The sequence below is a fragment of the Pelodiscus sinensis genome, chromosome 1 (genome assembly GCF_049634645.1).
Source record: "Pelodiscus sinensis isolate JC-2024 chromosome 1, ASM4963464v1, whole genome shotgun sequence".
Lineage (NCBI taxonomy): Eukaryota > Metazoa > Chordata > Testudines > Trionychidae > Pelodiscus > Pelodiscus sinensis.
This window is the reverse complement of record NC_134711.1, coordinates 119,410,527-119,431,045: the sequence shown is the minus strand read 5'-3', so window position 1 is coordinate 119,431,045 and position 20,519 is coordinate 119,410,527. Positions and strand designations below refer to the sequence as shown.

General features: G+C 42.4%; 1 protein-coding gene across 2 annotated transcripts in view; it reads left to right on the top strand.

The window, feature by feature from the left end:
• Positions 1-20,519, top strand: part of ITPR2 (inositol 1,4,5-trisphosphate receptor type 2) — a 319,703-nt gene that overhangs the window by 255,974 nt on the left and 43,210 nt on the right. For both annotated transcript variants that reach the window (XM_075898795.1, XM_075898803.1), the window contains exons 46-50: positions 3,365-3,475; positions 5,770-5,962; positions 9,560-9,685; positions 16,893-17,068; positions 19,183-19,347. In XM_075898795.1, the coding sequence (XP_075754910.1) occupies positions 3,365-3,475; positions 5,770-5,962; positions 9,560-9,685; positions 16,893-17,068; positions 19,183-19,347 (771 nt within the window). The remainder of the gene's footprint in view (positions 1-3,364; positions 3,476-5,769; positions 5,963-9,559; positions 9,686-16,892; positions 17,069-19,182; positions 19,348-20,519) is intronic.

Genomic DNA, 20,519 nt, shown 5'->3' with positions numbered 1-20,519 from the left:
TTTTTATTCTGTTAAGTGGAGGATGCAGCAAAATCCAGCAGCAGGATTGAAAATGGGGGGAATGCTGTGCCGACATCTTGCATACTGTGTGCTTGTAGCCCACCAGGGCACTGGGAAGGGCTCCTCCCCTTCTGAGTCAGTGAGCAGCCATGCTGCCTTACTGCCTGGCAATTCTGGTTGTCCCATCTCAAAAAGTTACATTCTGACTTTATGTAGGTTGGTAGAGCACAGATCTGTATGGCAGCACAATGTTTTTTAATTACTTATCCATTTCCTAATGGTTTCTAACAGGTTTGACTTTTTTGTGATGACTTCTGCGTACTGAGCAGATGTTTCAGAGAACTGTCAACAATGTCTCCCGGATTTCTTTTTGGGTGACAAGAACTCCTTTAGAACCCATCGTTTTGTCTGTGTAATTGGGATTCTATTTTCCAATGTCCATCACTTTGTATTTCTCAACATTGAATTTCATCTGCCATTTTATTATTTGGTCAGCCCAGTTTAGTGAGATCCCTTTATAATTCTTCACAGCCAGCTTTGGACTTAGCGGTCTTGGGTAATCTTGCATTGTCTGCCAATTTTGCCACTCCCTTTTTTCCATATCATTTATGGGCTAATATTTACCTCGCTTCACTGTGAAAACTGAGCACTTAACTCCTACTCTTTCTTTCCTTCTAACCAGTTACTGATCCATGAGAGGACCTTCCTTTGCTATTTCAATTATTGCATGACTGCTTGCTGTGCTTAAGAGCTTTTAATGAAGGAATCTTGTTAAAAGTTACTGGATTACCCTTGTCCACATGTTTGTTTGACCCCCTCAAATAATTCTAACAGATCAATTAGGCATGATTTCCCTTTGCAAAAGTTGTGTTGACTTTTTCCCAGCAGATCATATTCAGCTATGTATCTGATGTTTCTCTATTTACTACAGTTTTGACCTGGTATTGAAGATGGGCTTATTGGTGTTTTATTACTAGGATCCCCTCTGGAGCCTTTTTTTAAAATTGGCATTGCATTAACTACCCTCCAGCCATCTGGTACAGTAATAGTGATTGAAGGGATAGTGCACATGCCATGGTTAATAGTTCCGTAATTTCATATTTGTGTTCATTCAGAACTCATGCCAGAGTTTAAGGCACTCTTCCCCAGGAATTAAAACATATAACATCTACAACATTTTTATTCAACACATTTCCAGGGAACTGACACTCTCAGCAGAATTCAAGACATTTTGCCCAGTTATTTTTATAAGACAGTGGGCCTGACTCTCCTCAACACCAAGGTCCCTTTACACCCCTCTGGCAGTGGAAAGGAGCCTTAAAGTTGGCATAAATGTATATTTATGTTCACTTTTGCACCTTGAAACTGCTCCTGTGGCATAAAGGAACAATAATATAAATTGAAACTCCTATCCACCATCTATATCAGGGTGAGGAAACGCTCCGTGGTTGACAAGGGAAATCCTTGTCGACCGCCCCGTTATGCCTTGTGGCTTCCCATGTCGACCTCAGAGCGTCCAGACTACCGCGCTGTGCCACCAAACAGCTGATCAGCACAGTGCAGCAGCCATTTTGATGTAAATGAAGCGGCAATTATTTAAATCGCTGCTTCATTTTCCTGTGTCTAGTAAACTCATCTATATGGCTCCGTCGACAGAGCCATGTAGTCTAGACATACCCTAAGTCACCTAAGCCAGGAAGATTTTTCTCTATTGGCATGTCACTCCATAATTGTCCATTGTGTGGTTTCTTGTATCTTCCTTTGAAATGTCTGCTGTTTTCAGAGAAAAGGTACTGGATTAGATGAGCCGCTGAGCTGAACCAGTGTAGAAATTATAGAGCTCCAGCATAGAGGCAGAAAAGCATTGTAGTCAATTAGGAAGTCATAGGATGTTTTTCTGGTTGGTTTTCTCTGTTTTTTGGCATTCTCTTATTTTCTGATGCTTTGCATACTATTTATTAATATGTAAGTACATTCCCACATTAAGAATAAATTCAATTTAGCTACTGGTTTCTGGCAATCTCAATATCCTAGATAAATGGCATATCTATGAGTTGTTAGATAAGAAATGGAGGGATAAGGTTTGCAAACGTCACAATAACCTAAAAACGAACTATATCCCTTTCAGAAACAGATTTATTCAGACCTGTGTTACTGCTAGAATGGATTATTGTCCTGCTTTGTTAATTTCAGATTTTACAGCCCCAATCCAAACTGCATTCTGTATGGATCACTAGCCTTGGTATATTGGTCATATTGAGTGGTGGGATTTCTCTTATACTATGCTCACTTTTTTATGGCTTAGTAGATCACTGGACAGAGTCCAAGAAGGAACTAGATAAATTCATGGAGGTTGGGTCTATGAATGGCTATTAGCCATGATGGGTAGGATTGGTGTCCCTAGCCTCTGTCAGAGTCTGGGAATGGGTAACAGAGGGATTGCTTGGGGATTCCCTGTTCTGTTCACTCCCTCTGGGGCATCTGGGATTGGCCTCTGTCGGAAGACAGGACACTGGGCTAGATGGACCTTTGGTCTAACCCAGTATGGTCATTCTTATGATTCAGATGAACAGGATTCTACTCTCAGAACTGCTACTGCCCTGCTGGATGATCTTTGGGAAGTCACTTTACCTCCCCATACTCCGGTTTTCCCATCAGTCAAATGGGGTAACAATACTGGATTACTTGTAAAGTGGTTTGAGCTCTGTTGTTGAAAAGGGCTATAAAAGAGCTACTTGCCATCTTCCATAGCAGCTCCTGAGTTTTTAAAATTAGGTTAAGTTTCTCATTAAAGTAAGGGACTTGTATTATAACTTCGTAAGTCTATTTGTGTCTCAATAATAATAAACTGTATTTAAGACGCTCTTTAAATATCTAACAAGTTCTGAAATATTTTGAGTATGTACCATATAGGAGGTATTTTGCTCAACAAGGTGCTGCAGCTGCCTCTGGGGTAGTAAGACATCAGTTATTTAACAGGACCAGCAACATCACACAACGGCATATTGGAAAAAAACGTATCCATTTGAAATCATAGGAGAAATTTAGAATGTAATTATCTAATCTGGAAAAGTATTGCTATCGATTTTGTGTGTACTTCACTGGGATAGTGCTATTGTAACTTTGTGGTGTCTTTAAAAGCCTTGCAAAAAGACGTGGACTGCTGGTAGAGTCAGTATTCATAAAACCTAGCTGGAGACTTGCTTATGTAAACAGGGTTTTTTAACACCAATTTATATATATGGTTACCAGCAGATGGTATATTTGGTAATCGTTTACAGAAAAATGCCCTTTTGAGAGATGTTTGGGGTGGTGTAAAATGGTGAACCTGAGAAGAGGAAATAAATCAGATTTTTTTTCCTAGTTGGCTCGGCACAATAAAACACTGCAGCAGATGCTGAAGCCAGGGTCTGATCCAGATGACGGAGGAGATGAAGCCTTGAAGTACTATGCCAATCACACAGCACAGATTGAGGTAAAAAATGGCTCTTTGAAAGGGAAACTATTGTGGTCTGTGGCTAGTTTGCTTCCTCCTAAAGCTTCTCTTTAGATTCTCCTGAAGAACAAAATGTATTTAAATAGAGTATATTATTTTGGAAGGAAAACAGCTGAAGACTATCCTACTGGGGAAGGGGAAAAAGGCATGAATAGTCTATATTTCAAACAATTGTACAACCCTCGCTTCCCTGTGTGATATGGAACATTTCTTGTTGTGGAAATAATGAGTAGGGATAGCAGCAGTCTTAAAGACAAGAATACTCTTGTGTAGCACATCAGTCATCTAAGCCCTGCTTTTCAAGCCAAGGAGGTTTATGGATCAAATAAGAATTACAGTACAAAGAAGTTTTTGAAGTAGCATGAAGATTCAGTGCAGTTTTTGCCTGAGAGGATGAGGTGGGTTTGGTTCATCGGCTCCTTTCCAGATTCTAAATGACATCCACCTTTCAGATGGAAAAACATTTAGTGACTTTGGCAGTTGTAGAAGATGTAGCATTCCAGGGTGGCATCTTTAAGGAGACATGTTTATGAGGTCACAGGGCTGTCATTTGGAAACTGTGACTGTCTGATGAAAAACTAGTTGATTAATGGTGAGTACCATAATTGCATATATACTCTCATATCAAACTACATCCATTCTGGGATCTGGATTATTAAAAGAAAATCACAGTTCAACATCATCCTATGTGAAAACCAACTCTTCAAAGTTCTGTAAGCTCCACCTGGGCTCAGTAGCTCCTTCCCAACCCCAGTTCCTACAGCCTCTTTCTTTTCAGGCCCCTACCCTTCATAGCAGAAGGCATCAGCCAAGTTGTTTCACCCAGCTACTGTGGAGAGCCCCTTCACAGATTGTGTCTCATCCTGAGTCTTCTGCAGATGTCTGTGGTGCAGCTCTCACAACCCTCCTGTTCCTTTTGTTCTCTTTCCTGATTGTATGTAGGCTGCCCTTCTCTTCCCCAGCTGCCTTAGTTGCTAGTCATAGGCCCCCATCACATGACCCTGGACTGAGAGGTACAGGTGAGGCATCAGAACCCAAGGCTCTTTCACATGGTCAACTCACTCATGAACTGTCTACATTCGCTGTGCGCCAGTATACAGAAGGACACGGAGTTTTTCTATCCTTTCCCTGAGGGGAAGATACATACATAAATTGCTTTTAAGTATCAAATCATTTCAAAAGGGATAGATAAGTTAGTTTTTGCAAAACTTTTAGCCAAAGTGGTGGCTAAAATTGAGGATGTAAGTGATTCTAAGCCTAACACTGCTTCTTTTGAGATGAGAGGTTTGCCAGAACTGGGCCAATAGTGGTGTTCTGTATATATACTGTCTCATCTCAGCATACCCAGTTTGTTCAGTTTAGTGAGCCAAATGTTGATCCAAAGAACCACGGATCTGAGATCCAAGATGTGTTTTCTGCCTCTTACTATTTCCCCAGTAATACAGACTCCAGGAAACAGTTTTAATGATTATATGAGTCAGAATAGAAACCAGCTCACTCCTAAGGCCTTGTCTACACTAAAAGGAAGATCACTGTTACCATGATCGATCTTCCGGAGCTCGATTTAGCGAGTCTAGTTAAGACTCCTGCTTTTGCGAAGAGTAAGGGAAGCCGACAGGAGCATTTGCTCCCATCAGCCTCCAGCTGTGGGGATGCCACCAAACTCAGCGTAAGGTAAGAAGACTCCAGTTACATAGTTGTGTAGCTTAAGCTGAGCTGGGACTACTGTAGACCTGGCCTAAGTAGTTCTGTTGGTTCTGAAGGACTAGTAATAACAATGTCTAAAGCAGATAACATTCTAAGGCATGTAGGAGCTGGTACTATATGAGTCACAAGGTGCTGTTTTCACATAGCTCCTTTCATGATTTATAGCTTCATAGATATGGACTCAAGCATCTTGGTCCAACTGCTATGCCCTTTAAAGTCTGAGAGAGTTTGGATGTGGAGTTTTACTTTTGCTTATTATATTTATGGTGATAGTTTGCAGGGATCAGATTTGGAACATCCTCCAGTTTTGGGAACACTGGTACCTAGAATTTTTTTATTTGAGGCACACCTGTATAACCTCATTTTAAAGCAGGTTTATGAAGGCAAAAACAATTTTACTATAAATTACTTAGGTTTTTTTTTAATGTAGTGTCTTGGAGTAGTTGAAATTTTTAAAATTAGTTCTACACCAATTTATAAATAAAAGCGAGCTCTGAACTGGAAGGGAATCGTGGCATGACTGAAAAGCCTCTGAGCCTGAAAGACATCTATATTTGTGTTTACAGATTGTCCGTCATGATAGAACTATGGAACAAATAGTCTTCCCTGTCCCCAATATCTGTGAATTCCTCACTCGAGAATCCAAAAGTCGGGTATTTAATACCACAGAGAGAGATGAACAAGGGAGCAAAGTGAATGACTTTTTCCAACAGACAGAAGATTTGTACAATGAAATGAAGTGGCAGAAGAAAATTAGGAGTAAGTACTATCCATAGTTTCAAGGATTTAGTTTCAGGTTTTCTAACTGTATTTAAAACCTATGTGTTACCAAGTAGGTATTTTATATTTTCATTTTCACTTGTTTCCAATGCCTTTGATATGGCAAGAAAACATTTTCCAGGCCCAAGATTGCATATCACTGTAGATGTGCCACTTGTGCAACACACACACACACTCCCTCTCTCACTCGTACGGAAAAGTGATCTTCCGGGCTCACAAGACCAGAATTGATCTGTGGACTAAATGGCTGCGTCTAGACTGGCAAGTTTTTCCACAAAAGCAGCCGCTTTTGCGGGAAAACTTGCTAGCTGTCTGCACTGGCCACTTAAATTTGCGCAAGAACGCTGACGATCTAATGTAAGATTGTCAGTGTTCTTGCGCAAATACTATGCTGCTCCCGCTCGGGAAAAAGCCCTCTTGCGCAAATGCTTTTGCGCAAGAGGGCCAGTGTAGACGGCTAAAAACTGTTTTGCGCAAAAAAAGCCCCGATGGTAAAAATGGCGATCGGGGCTTTCTTGCGCAAAACCGCGTCTAGATTGGCACGGATGCTTTTGTGCAAAAGCACTTTTTGCGGAAAAGCGTCCATGCCAATCTAGATGTTCTTTCCTGCAAATGCTTTCTTAACGGAAAATCTTTTCCGTTAAAAGCATGTGGGGAAAATCATGCCAGTCTAGACGTAGCCAATGAGTATAACTTCACTGACAACAGTAGAGTTGCACCAAATTATGCCCCATTTTTGCCCCTAATGTTTAACAGGAGCATATCTCACTGCATACACTTTCAAATATAATTTACTGAAAACCTCTTTCATTTTTTGGGCCAGATTCTGAGCTAGTGTAAAACAGTGTTGCTCCCAGGAAGTTAGTGAGGCGCTGCATGTTTATCCCAGACCACTTTGCACTGAGTCGTCATTTCCTAGTCCTGGCGAATTACTATTCTTAATAATAGCACTTTGCATCCCAGGATGATCTTAAGCATTTACAGAAATCCAGCTGGATTAATCCCCAGCAGAACCCAGTCTGGAAATCATTGATGGCCAACGTACTCCAGCTCTTTACAAGAGGGCACAGCTCCCCTAGCACAGACAAGAAAGCAGGTGGCGCTGGTTTCAGAAGGGCCATGGCTAGAAGACACAGGGTAATCTAATTGGTTCCATGGGCATACCTTCCCAAGAACTCCACATAGAACTTAGAGCTTCCCCACCCCTCAGGATGGAATTCTCAGGGGAGGAAGAAGGTGGTGCTGCCATCTGACCTTCTGTAGGAGTGAAGTTGCTTCTAGTGGCTCAGGAGGTGGCAGGCGGCAGCCCTGTGTGCACCTTCTAGAGAAAATCAAGCCTTTTAGCTAATTAAGCTTCCCAACACTTCTGATAAGGAAGTTGGATATAGATATCTCGGGATCTCTTCGCCCACCATTAAATTGCAGATGTCACAGAGGTACAATATAGCAGCTCTTGAACAGCTCACAGCAACGTTACACAACCGATTAGGAAGGAAGTGAAGGATACTAGGTACAATCAGAACTGCAGAAGGATTTGGCTAGCTAGAGTGGCATGATTTAACTTGAAGCTTTTGCCACCACCAAAAACATGCTGATTGTTTCTCTTTTCTATTTCAGAATAATTATTCTGCTCGCAAAGTTGGACTGAGATTTCAGTTAAAAGAAAACCCACAAACAAAAAACCAAGCACTGTCTGAGAGCAGACTTGGATCTGATCTCTGTAATGCTAAGCAAGCATAAATTAAGGTGTTTTGTTTTAAATCCAAAACAGAAATGCCCACATTTCCTTTCATCTATGGAACACTTAAACTTCCATATTATTTTGTTTGAAAATGCAATATACAATCAGGAGCTTTTTAATCTTTAACCCAATGTCTGAGTTGCTCTGTCATACAATGCTGCCTTGCTTGAAATAAATGGATGTCTCATGCAAAGGCTCCAGATCCTTAAAAGCCTAATCTTACCACAAGTGAAATCTTAATATTTAGTGTGACTTGACTCTAATTGTAGGTAATTAAAGTCAATCTTACTCTGAGGGTATGTCTGCACTACACAACTTGTAGTGGCACTGCTATGTTTACACAGCCCATTGCTAAAAGTCAGGCAGTGTAAATACTGTTTGTCAGCACTTTTGCCACCAAAAAAACCCTCCTCTCTCCATGAGTGGCCTTTGTTGGCAGTAGAAGTCCTGACTACAGAACAGTATTTATACTACTAGTACTTGGCCACGTAAAGCTTTTGTCATTTGGATATGTGGGGGGAGGGGCTTTAAGCCGGTGAACAACAGCTTTGTTGCTCAATTGTCAGTATAGAGTAGACAAAGCCTGAGACCAGATCCAGTTTGAGGAGTTGTCTGTCTGTAGGAACCAGCAGGGCTGGCCCGAGCAATTCGTGTGCCCTGGGAGTGCGGCGCATGTGCAGCCTCACCCTGGGTGCCTGGCGCATGCGCAGAAGCCCCACGTGACGCCCCCTACAATGGGGCGCCCCGAGCAGTAGCCCAGTCAGCCAGTAGCTTGGGCTGGCTCTGAGAACCAGCTATGTTCTTAGTCATGTACAACAGTATGGTTACATCTGCGCTGCACAACTATTTCAAAATAAGCTATTCCAGAATAGTTATTTCGAAATAGCATGTCTATATGACAGGGAAGCCTCAAAATTAGTCTGAGGCTGGCTTCGCTGATGTAGATGTGCTATCTTGATTTAGAGCCCCAGGAGGCACTGGGGAGGAATAACTTAGAATGGCTCTGATGAGGGGCTGTTTCAAAATAATAGCAGTGGAGCATCTACATACCTTATTTCAGAATAGGTGGCATTCCTCGTAGAATGAGGTTTACAGATTTTGGAATAAGCCGCCTGTTATTTTGAAATTACTTTGAAATAATGGAATGGCTGTGTAGATGCTCACATTGCTATTTTAAAATAACACTAGTTATCTCAAAATAACAGTGCACCCCATGATAGCAAATAAAGCCCTACACCAGGCAGGAGTATCCAGGCAAGTCAAGGGTGCATCTTTCATGCTGGCAGGAAATTGAGAGTACTCCAAGAATCTTTATAATTTCCTGAGAAAAACATAATATTCAATTAGTTAAATGCCGCATGCTGAGAGATTTTTAAACCCCATAAATTAAGATTATACTTTAAAAATGTTAATTCCAACACTCACCTTCTGGGTCCTAGAGCTCAGGCTACATCACAGTTTAAAAAAACCCCTTAGACCATGGCCCATAAGCCTGAGTTTGGGACAGGCCAGCAATAAGTGTTTAATCACAGTATAGATATACCCTGACTGTGTGTGTACAGCCTGTAGCACAGTGGAGCCCTGACTTCAGATAAGGCCTTTTGGAACTATTACAGACATTGAACAGAACTATTTAGTTAGGAGGGAGGACTGAGAAGCCTGACAACCACATGTAAAATACTAAGATTCCCTACACCCCTAAATGCCAGGATTGATCCTAACCCTGTCCCTTAAGTAAATTGTGATTGTATGTGGTTCAGTGAGTCTTTTGGGAAAAAAATCATCTCAAACACCTTCTTTTAATTTCTCTAATGCTGATTTTCTCTCCTTCCTAGATAACCTAGCCCTGTTCTGGTTCTCTAGACACATCTCTCTCTGGGGAAGCATTTCCTTCAACTTGGCTGTGTTCATCAATTTAGCAGTTGCTCTCTTCTACCCCTTTGGAGATGATGGAGATGAAGGTAAGTAATATTATTTTTTTTCTTATAAGAGTAAACATTTTCCTTTGTAAAACAACCACAAGCCATTACCTAATAAGAGCATAAACAGGCTAAGTCTACACTGGCACGTTACAGCACTGTAACTTTCGGCCTCAGGGGTGTGAAAAAACATTTTACCCTTTCCCCTCCACCCCCCTCCCTCTGCCCGCCAAGTGCAGTAAATTACAGTGCTGTAAAGCACCAGTGTGATCCAGGCTACAGCACTGGGAGCCACGCTCCAAGCTCTGTTAGCTCCTCCCCTCATCGAAGTGGTCTTCCAGCAATCATGCCGTGGCCACTTCCAGTTTAAAACACTGCTGCAGCTGCGCTTTAAACTGTTAAGTGTGAACAAAGACACAGTGTTTCCTGTGGCTCTGCTTATGCCTTGCAGAGCTCTAAACAGAAGAGTTACGATTTTTAGAATTCACTAGGCATTTGCATGCCCCGTTTGCAATACCTTAACAGGGCCTGGATTTCAGAGAATGGACACTACCCACTTTCTGCAAATCAGATTCTGATAAGAGGTCTCAAGATTAGCACCCAAAATCACAATCACTGCTGAAAATCTTGTTAAAGAGACTAATTTGCTCATTTGAACATTGTTATATGATACGAGTTGATTCTGTGGTGTGTTTATATACTGTAGGAATCTCATGGGAAAAAATGTGCTGGAATTTGGAGACTACAGTTAGTTGCTGCTATGGGTTTGGGCAGTTGCCAGTGTGGCATTTGGTATCATCACATGAAAAAGATACTATTGTTGCCCAAGAATTAAAGGAAAAGCCCTTTTACAGACATTTGGTGCTATATAAATCATTAAATAAATATTAAGAATACAATGAAATTTGCAATGCAGGCAAAGGAATCCCAATTTTGTGGAAAAACATGAAACATTTTTTGGTTCTTGCCTCCAGTTTTTTGCAGAAATGAAAAGTGTTATTTAATCCTCTCTTGTGTCTTTGCATGTGCAATCTGGACTCTTTAGGAAACAAAACGTAAACACTGACATCCATCAGAGAATATATGTTTTCATATAATAGCCATACGTAGGAGAATGGAAAGTATTTCATGGATTTCTAAGATTTTTGGATTAGGCCAATCATCTGCATCTCTTTGAGAATGTATGGAAATATTCAGTGGTCATTTAGTAGGGCGTGATATCAAATGAAATTATTGTAATTATGTTTTGTCCGTTTTTGACTGCTGTGCTTATGAGGATAAAATAACACCATTTGCAAAATGATAGATTTATTAGATAAAAAGAGCAATGATGTATTTAAAAGCAGTAATTTTGGGGTTTGCTTTGTCATAAATCATAGGAAATATATTGAATACTGTAATACATTCCATCAAATGAATGGACTAGCAAGGTGTGTTTTTGTAGCCTAAACATGCTCAATAGAGATAAAGGAGACTGGCTTACTCAAGATTGGTAATGGAAGAGAGAGACATTCACCTCTAGGTCATTGGTTCACATCCAACCCAATTAGTAATGTGACTGAAAGTCACTTCCATCTGATGGCTCATGCGAAGGGAGTGGGTAGCATCTCTTCAGGGTCTAGTGAATACATGTGCTCTTCCCAAACACCACTGTCATAATTGGCATAAACAGATGGGCCTGGTTGCCAGACTGAGGCAAAGGATTAAAGTGGTTTGGCAGGCAGACTGAATTGCCCTTTCACCAGCTGAGGTGGTCTCTGCAAGGCTACAGTACAAGCAGATCAGCAGGGTTGTTTCAAGGGAGCTTTCAGGGCTGAGATGCCTTTTGTATATACCTGCTCTGTAAGGACAAGATTTTAGTCTCCAGTGCTCTTGATTTTGTAAAGACTAACTTTGTATCAAATGTTTGTGTTTCCAGACCTTAAGGAATAATCAAGAAGAAATAAAGAGTTAAAACTAAACCTTATAAACTAAAACACATTTAGCTAATCTGAGAGTTTTACGCTCTGTCAAACCCTCTGGTCTGCAATCAGTGGGTATTAACACTTAGTCTGAACTGCGGGCATGTCTAGTACTAGTTTAAGCAGTTCCAATAATCTGGTGGTTTCAGTGATAGTGAAACTCTCCCTTCTAAATCCCATCATTCCATGTAATTAGAGATTTATAAACAATAAACACGAGTGTAGCCAACTGGGAAGAGTCATGAGGCACACTCTTTTCTCTGTCCTCCCCCTTCAGAGAAAACTAACTCTCTTATTTCACTTTCCGACCCACCCCCTTCTCCTGCAGTACATCAGCCCATAGCCACATGCCCGAGGTGCTTGGGTTGATCTAATCAGTCTAAGAATGTTGTCTCTTAATTTACTTCTGCAATTCCAGCATCATATGATATAACTGAAACTGCTCGTCAGACAAGGGCTCCTTGCCTCAACTGTGCATGTCTGCACATGTTGCCAGTGCAAGTCCTGTTAAATTAAATTGATTGACCTGAACTGAGAGGGAGAAATGATTTTTTTAAAGGAACATTGAGAGCCTACCTTTTAACAGAGACTTCACATCCAATTAAAAAGTGTATTCCAGAAGTTTCCCATTTGAGCTGATAACAACATCATTGTACAGAGCTGGACTTGTACCTGTTGCCAGGCTATAAACACACAATAGCAGGGGTCTTAAACTCTCAGCCCACGGGCCATCTGTGGCTTGAATGGTTTCACAATCCGACCTGTGCACGGCTGCTGGCACGAGTCCACTGCCATCTCCCAGGCTAGCCTGCTTGCTCCGCTTCACGGTGACGTGGGAAGTGGAATGCCCCAGTCCTGGCTTCTGAGATGGCGGCGAAGCAGAGCAGGCTGATGAATAGCTCCACTTCCCTGCAGCTTCTGCGATGAGTGTGTGTGTGGGGGGGGGGGGGGGGGGAGGCACAGCCTACCCAGAGCCTCCCTGGCTTACCTGAATATGGGGGACCATCACGTCCATAGGATGGTTGGGGCAGCTGCCGTGGCGCCTAGGGTGGCTGCACTGGAACTGTCCTATGGACAGGAGGGCTCTCTGAACAACTCCCTGAGCCACAGGCATGTGCTGGCAGTTTCACAGAGCTAGCAGCTGGAAGCCCTGCTGTGCTACCAGTGGCAGGTGTCTGGAGGAGTGGGGTTAAATCTCCCAGGGGTGGCAGGTGGGCCTGGAAGACCCACCCCCGCCAGAGAGGGGTACCTACTGGCCCACTAGGAGAACTGGCCCTGGCTCTAAGGTAAACTGAGTTTGAGACCCCTACACTATAATTTTGAGAGAATTTGGGTGCACCTTTGCATTTGGAGACCAGGGATCCATCTCTGTTTTTTCCTAATCCCAGTAATCATAGAACCATAGAGCTGGAAGAGACCTCAGAAGGTCATCAAGTTCAGCCCCCTGCTCTAGGCAGGACCAATCCCAACTAAATCAACCCAGCCAGGGCTTTGTCAAGCCGAGACTTAAAAATCTCTAGGAATAGAGAGTCCACCACCTCCCTAGGGAACCCATTCCAGTACTTCACCACTCTCCTAGTGAAATAGTTTTTCCTAATATCCAACTTCGACCTCTCCCACCACAACTTGAGACCATTGCTCCTTGTTCTACATATGTCACTACTGAGAACAGCCTCTCTCCATCCGGTTTGGAAGCTCCTTTCAGGAAGTTGAAGACTACTATCAAATCCCCCCTCACTCTTCGCTTCTGCAGACTAAACAGACCCAACTCCCTCAGCCTCTCCTCATAAGTCATACGCTTCAGCCCCCTAATCATTTTGGTTGCCCTCCGCTGGATCCTCTCCAGTGCGTCCACATCCTTTTTGTAGTGAGAGGCCCAGAACTGGACACAATACTCCAGATGTGGCCTCACCAGAGCTGAATAAAGGGGAATAATGACATCTCTGGATCTGCTGGCAATGCTCCTCTTAATGCAACCTAATATGCCATTAGCCTTCTTGGCTACAAGGGCACACTGTTGATTCATATCCAGCTTCTCATTCATTGTAACCCCCAGGTCCTTTTCTGTAGAACTACTACTTAAGTGGTTGGTCCTCAGCTTGTAACAATGCTTGGGATTCTTCCGTCCCAAGTGCAGGACTCTGCACTTGTCCTTGTTGAACCTTATCAGATTTCTTGTGGTCCAATCCTCCAATTTGTCTAAGTCACTCTGGACCCTATCTCTGCCCTCAAGCGTATCTATCTCTCCTCCTACCATAGTGTCATCTGCAAACTTGCTGAGGGTACAATCAAACCCCTCATCCAGGTCATTAATAAAGGTATTGAACAAAACCGGTCCTAGAACCGAACCTTGGGGCACTCCGCTAGAAACCGACCACCATCCTGACATCGAGCCGTTGATCACTACCCGCTGGACCCAGCCTTCTAGCCAGCTTTCTATCCATCTTACCGTCCATTTATCCAATACACATTCCCTTAACTTGCTGGCAAGAATATTGTGGGAGACTGTATCAAAAGCCTTGCTAAAGTCAAGGTATATCACATCCACTGACTTTCCCACGTCCACAGAGCCAATTACCTCAACATAGAAGCTAATCAGATTGGTCAGACACGACTTTCCCTTTGTGAATCCATGCTGACTATTCCTAATCACTTTCCTCTCTTTCAAGTGCCTCAAAATGGATTCTTTAAGGATCCCTTCCATGATTTTCCCAGGAACCGAGGTAAGACTGACCAGCCTATAGTTCCCTGAATCGGCCTTCTTCCCTTTTTTGAAAAAAGGGCACTACACTTGCCTTTTTCCAATCATCCGGGATTTCTCCCAATCTCCATGACTTTTCAAAGATAATGGCCAAAGGCTCCTCAATCACATTTGCCAACTCACTAAGTACCCTCGGATGCATTAAGTCTGGACCCAGGGATTTGTGTATGTTTAGCTTTTCTAAATAGTTCCTAACCTGTTCTTTACCCACCAATGGTTGTCCATCTTCATCCCATCTTGCGTCACTTAGCACATTAGTGCTTAAGTTCACCAAGGATTTCCCCTGTAAGCCAATCTGGTCTCCTACCATGTTTACCTCTCTTGCTATGCATCAGGATGGTTTCTTTCTGTGCCTTCAATAAGGCTTCTTAAAAATACTGCCAGCTGTCCTGGACTCCTTTCCCCTTCATGTTAGCATCCCAAGGGATTCTGCCCATCAGGTCTCTCAGGGAGTCAAAATCTGCTTTTTTGAAGTCCAAGGTGTGTATTTTACTACTCTCTTTTCTTCCTTTGGTCAGGATCCTGAAATCTACCATCTCATGATCACTGCTTCCCAGGTTGTCACCCAACGCTACTTCCCCTATTAGTTCCTCCCTGTTTGTGAGCAGAAGGTCAAGCTGCACAAGGCCCCTGGTCGGATCCTTCAGCACTTGTGCCAAGAAGTTATCCCTAACATTCTCCAAAAACTTCCTGGATTGCCTGTGTACTGCTGTATTGGTTTCCCAACAGATGTCAGGGTGGTTAAAGTCCCCCACGAGAACCAGGGCCTGCGATCTGGAAGCTTCCCTCAATTGTCTGAAGAAAGCCTCATCTACCTGATTTGGTGGCCTGTAACAGACACCAACCACAACATCACTGCTGTTGTTTGCTCATTTAAACTTAACCCATAGACGCTCAACAGGTTTTTCTCCCTCTTTATATTGGAGTTCAGAGCAATCGTAGTGCTCTCTTACATATAGTGCAACTCCTCCTTTTCTCCTCTGCCTGTTCTTCCTGAACAGTCTATACCCTTCCATGACAGTGTTCCAGTCATGCGAGTCATCCCACCAAATCTCTGTTATCCCAATTAAATCATATTTCTTGGACTGGGCCAGGGCCTCCAGTTCTTTCTGTTTGTTTCCCAGGCTTCTCGCATTAGTGTACAAACACCTCAGATAACCAGTTGATTGCCGTATCTTCTCCATTCGAATCAGGGGTCCTCCTTTCTTGCTCATTCCTCTCTGCATTTCTTCCCGGTATCCGACTTTCCCACTCCCCTCAGGGTTTTGGTCACCGTCCCCCAACGAACCTAGTTTAAAGCCCTCCTCACTAGGTTTGCAAGCCTGCCCGCAAAGATGCTCCTTCCTCTCTTCATTAGGTGGATCCCATTTCTTCCTAACAATCCTTGTGCCTGGAACAGAGTCCCATGGTCGAAGAAACCAAAGCCCTCTCTGAGACACCACCTGCGCAACCACGCATTTACATCCTCAATTCGATGATCCCTGCCCAGTCCTTTCCCTTCAACAGGGAGGCTGGACAAGTACACCACTTGCACTCTTGAGTTCTTGGATCTTTCTTCCCAGCGCTACATAATCCGCAGTAACCCGCTCAAGGTCATTCTTGGCCGTATCATTAGTTCCCATGTGGAGAAGCAGGAAGGGGTAGCGATCCGAAGGTTTGATCAGCTTGGTAAGCCTCTCAGTCACATCCTGAATGCGGGCTCCTGGTAAGCAGCACACCTCTCGAGATTCCAGGACCGGACGGCAGATGGATGGCTCAGTCCCTCTTAGGAGGGAGTCCCCGACCACCACCACCCATTGTTTTCTTTTGGAGGTGGTGGCCGTGGAACCCCCATCCCTAGGACTACGCATCCCATGCCTTCCAGTAGATGGTGTTCCCTTCCGATTTCTTCCTTGTGAGGTCTCTTCCAAAGCATTCAGCCTATGGAGAGAGCCTGAAAGCGATTACTTACCTCTATAGCATTGGGGGATTCCCATGCTGGCCTTTTTCCCCTTCTCCAGTACTTAGCCCTGGAGCTATTGCCATTGTTTCTATGCTGAGTCTATCTACATTGACCTCTGTACAATTTTTAGCTACTACTGTTTCCATTCATCCGTGCTGGGTGTGAAAAGTAAGTGTAGTATATTGACACAGTCCAAACGTTGGAATGTGCTGTTTCGTGGTAGGTTATTTCTGAATTTGTACAATCATTACGCTAGAGCTAAGGTGTCCTAATGAGCTGTACAAAGAGGAACCGATGGGCAGATCACTACACAAGAAGTGGAAACAGTCTGTTCAGAGTAATTCAAGGATTTAATGAAGACATTATTACCTACCCTTATTGTTAGCTGTGTGGCATTAACCCAAATATGTTAACAGTATTTCCCACTAGGAACATGCTAAATTATGGTAACAAATTATGTTGAATGATTCATTCACTTTGGTAGGCAAACTGGCTAAGGAACCAGGGTGTGCTCTGTTTTGTTTCTTGACACATAACTAATTTTTTCCAAAAGTGTTAACGTTTGCTTTTTTTTTTCTTTTCCAGGCACACTTTCTCCATTGTTCTCAGTCCTCCTTTGGATAGCAGTGGCAGTCTGTACAGCTATGCTGTTCTTCTTCTCCAAGCCTGTTGGTATCCGACCCTTTTTAGTGTCTGTAATTCTCAGGTCTATATACACAATAGGGCTCGGGCCTACATTGATACTTCTTGGTGCTGCTAATGTGAGTACTTTAAACCTAACATAATTTCCATTTCCATAGAAGCAGGCATCTTAAGGGATACTTTAAAAAAAAAAAAAGCAAGGTATAATATTTGTATTCTGTTTCACATCTGCTTTTGCACACACTGCTAGCACAACTGGGTCCATGATAGTTCTAACAAGTACTGTATCAGATTAAGTTTCTGTTGAATCACAGCAGCTTTAGATTATATCAGAGCTAGGATGGGATTGAGTAGCTGCAACCAGTTCCCTGCCAGTCTCACTGTCCTAGTCCTCCAAACATACCTGACTAGCACTCAGGTGCAGTGAAGAATCTGGCCTGTAGCTCTAACATCATAGTTCAGAAGTCTGACTGAATATTCTTAAAAGGGTATTCTAACTAAAATAGAGTTTGAAAAAAATAAAGCCATTGAACATATTCACCCTGCGTTACAGTCCTGTTGTTCATTTCATGGTGGCATTCCTACATACTGTAGTGCTGGTTAAGTTCCAAATTCTTTGCAAAGATTTCATTCCCTATTTGTTTTTTAATGTTTGATGGCACGAAAGAAGCCCTAGCAGCCAACTAATGGTATGGAAGTAGATCACAAAGTAACAATATACATTTTGCCGTGACCCCAGGGAACTGACCAATGATATACCTCCTGTATGTGCACTTGCAGACAGGTACCAAAAGTGCAAACACGAAAAAGGGAAAGTTGTTAGAGGCATACAACTAAGGGGGATGATCAGCTTGTCAAGGAACAATACCAAGATGCATGCAGCATGGTTGTCTTTAAAAACATTTCAAGTAGAAAATGTGATTGTGGCATTTGCATGAATTCCTAACTTCCCTGCAATTAGTAACAAATTGAGTAAATACTGACAGAATATTTAGGTACAAAGTCAACTTGAAAAGTTTTTGCAGGAATATTGCTGTGTACAGAGGTGCAGACTTTCTGATTCTCTGGGGGATGCTTCATGACACTCGGCCCCAGGCCCTGTCCTCACTTAAGCCCTTTTCCCACAGCCAGACCCTGCCTTGTTTCTTCCTACTCCCACTCTGTCCCTGAGTGCATCTCACCCTCACTCTGCCTCTGTCTGCCCACCACTGAACAGTTAACCCTTGGCAGGTATGAGATGTTAGATACGGGGGAGCTGATTGGTGAGACCCCCCAATAGAGGGTGCTGAGCTCCCACGGAGTCGGCACCAATGGTGGCATACTCTGAAACAATTTTTGGAGGGGCAAGAGCCAAACCAAGAATTCTGTAGTAAACAGCAGACCGCATTCTGATCGCAACGATGCTTTCATAAATCTGGAACAGCTCCATTGGCTTTAATGGAGTTATTTTTGATACACACTTCATAACTGAGATCCAATTGTGGCCCACTCTGTCTAACACTATTGGCACTGAATGCAGCACTAAGATGCAGTATTTTTAACTGGAATGTGTGCCATAGGAACCTGATCTTGCACTCATTGAAATCAATGGGAGAATTGCTGTTCACTTTAATGGGAGAGGACCGGGCTTGAGGCTAAAGTCACTTAATCTATATCTGAAGTAATTTCAATTCCAGGGCTTTGTTTTCTTACCTAACATGTAAGCATGCCTATGCTACACATCTGAGACCGCTATATATAGCCTGTGAATGACAGTTCGCCTGCCTTTGCACCCAAGTAGGGTTAATGTGATTTTGCAGCACCCGTTAAGTATTCTAGGTATTGAATAGAGAGAACAGCTTTAGTAATTTTATCTGGTAGCCCAGTCAATATGTGAAAAAAACCCTAATGGAAGCCATTGCAAAGTAATGTTGTTTAATGTGCCTTAGATGAGATTACATGGTGTCCATGTGCCTATCGAGAATGAAGTGAAAGGGCAAGAAAAGGGTTTTGTAAGGGCTTTTGTACAAAGCGGCTCTGCAAATTGATAGTGAAGTCTGTCCATCTGCACCTGTTGTCTCCTGTTTTATGCTTCGATTGTGAGTTCCTTGGTCTTAGAGAATATCCTTTTTTAATTTTTGCACAGCACCTGCCATCCTGCTGTGTGACTGGGTCTCTGAGGCATTGTCACAGTATGAGTTGCTGCTGCTGATGATCTGATGTAATAAAATCATCCTTTGCTATCTCCCCACAGCTTTGTAACAAAATAGTATTTCTGGTGAGCTTTGTTGGAAACCGCGGAACGTTCACTCGAGGTTACAGAGCAGTCATTATGGACATGGCCTTTCTCTACCATGTAGCATACGTCCTGGTCTGCATGCTGGGCCTCTGTGTGCATGAATTCTTCTATAGTTTCCTGGTGAGTATATGCCTATGGGGAGTGGGAAACCTTGCAAAAATAGAAATTACTGTTACCCCTTGATTTCTTCCTGACAGTCATGCCAAATCATGGGTATTTTTAGCGTACTTTTATGCTGTTGCTCAATAGAAGCTACTGTTTTTGTTGCACAGGTCTACACATTTCATTCCAGAAAATTATCAAACAGCCTTTTCTTTGATCCCATCCAGGGGATACTTCTGACACGTAACCTGAAGACATTTGAAATGTTTCCTTCATTTTCTTCAATTCTACTTACACAGGTGGAATTCCTTTCATAACACAAAACAGGTGTATTGAAAGTCACTCTGTACAGAATATGATCTTCAAACAAATCTAAGCTGAAGAGCCTTAAAAAGCCCTTTTTGATGCGCTGAAATAGTTTTAATCACTATTTTTTTTATTCTGTGATGTGTAAACCTTTTGGACAGATTTCAGAAAATACCTGTACAGGCTTTCACTTTTCATGATACTCTGTTTTATATTTTTCTCAGTTTCCTGACCAATCAAGTTACAGAGTTTTCATATACATCCTCCTTTCAACACTACACATTGTGTAACTAAAGAGACAGATTAATCAAGCTAGCATTTTTAATGTTGGAGACTTCTTTAATCAAAAGAAGTGTGATATAAGCTTTGCATTTTACAGACATAAAACTGGCAGTAAAATCCATTTGTGAAGAATTGTCTTACATAGTTTTTATTTGGTGTAAATTCAGCTGTGATCACACTTGTAGGTAACACCAAAATTATAAGCATAGCAAAGACATCAGATGATACAACCCATCTTCAAAGTGACCTGTGATTGATTTAGAACAGAGAAAGGATACAAGAGATGAAAGGAGGTTCTGTTCTAATAGTGTAAATTCCCACACCCAGGGAGAATAAACAAAGAGCAGGAAGGAAAAATTGGGGACTGCAACCAGTATACAAGGTGTTAAAGATAATTTGTTTTAATTTTGCCTTTATAATATTGCCCTAAAGTTACTATGTTATATGTGGATTACAGTACCTGTCACTGATGCTTTGGAGGAACAGCCTATCAGGGAGGGAGACTGTCTATGAAAGGATCTATGACAAAGTTTTTACTGTTTTCTGGATGACAAATGTTCTTGAATCATTTATGGTATAATTGTAAACATTCCCTAGTTACT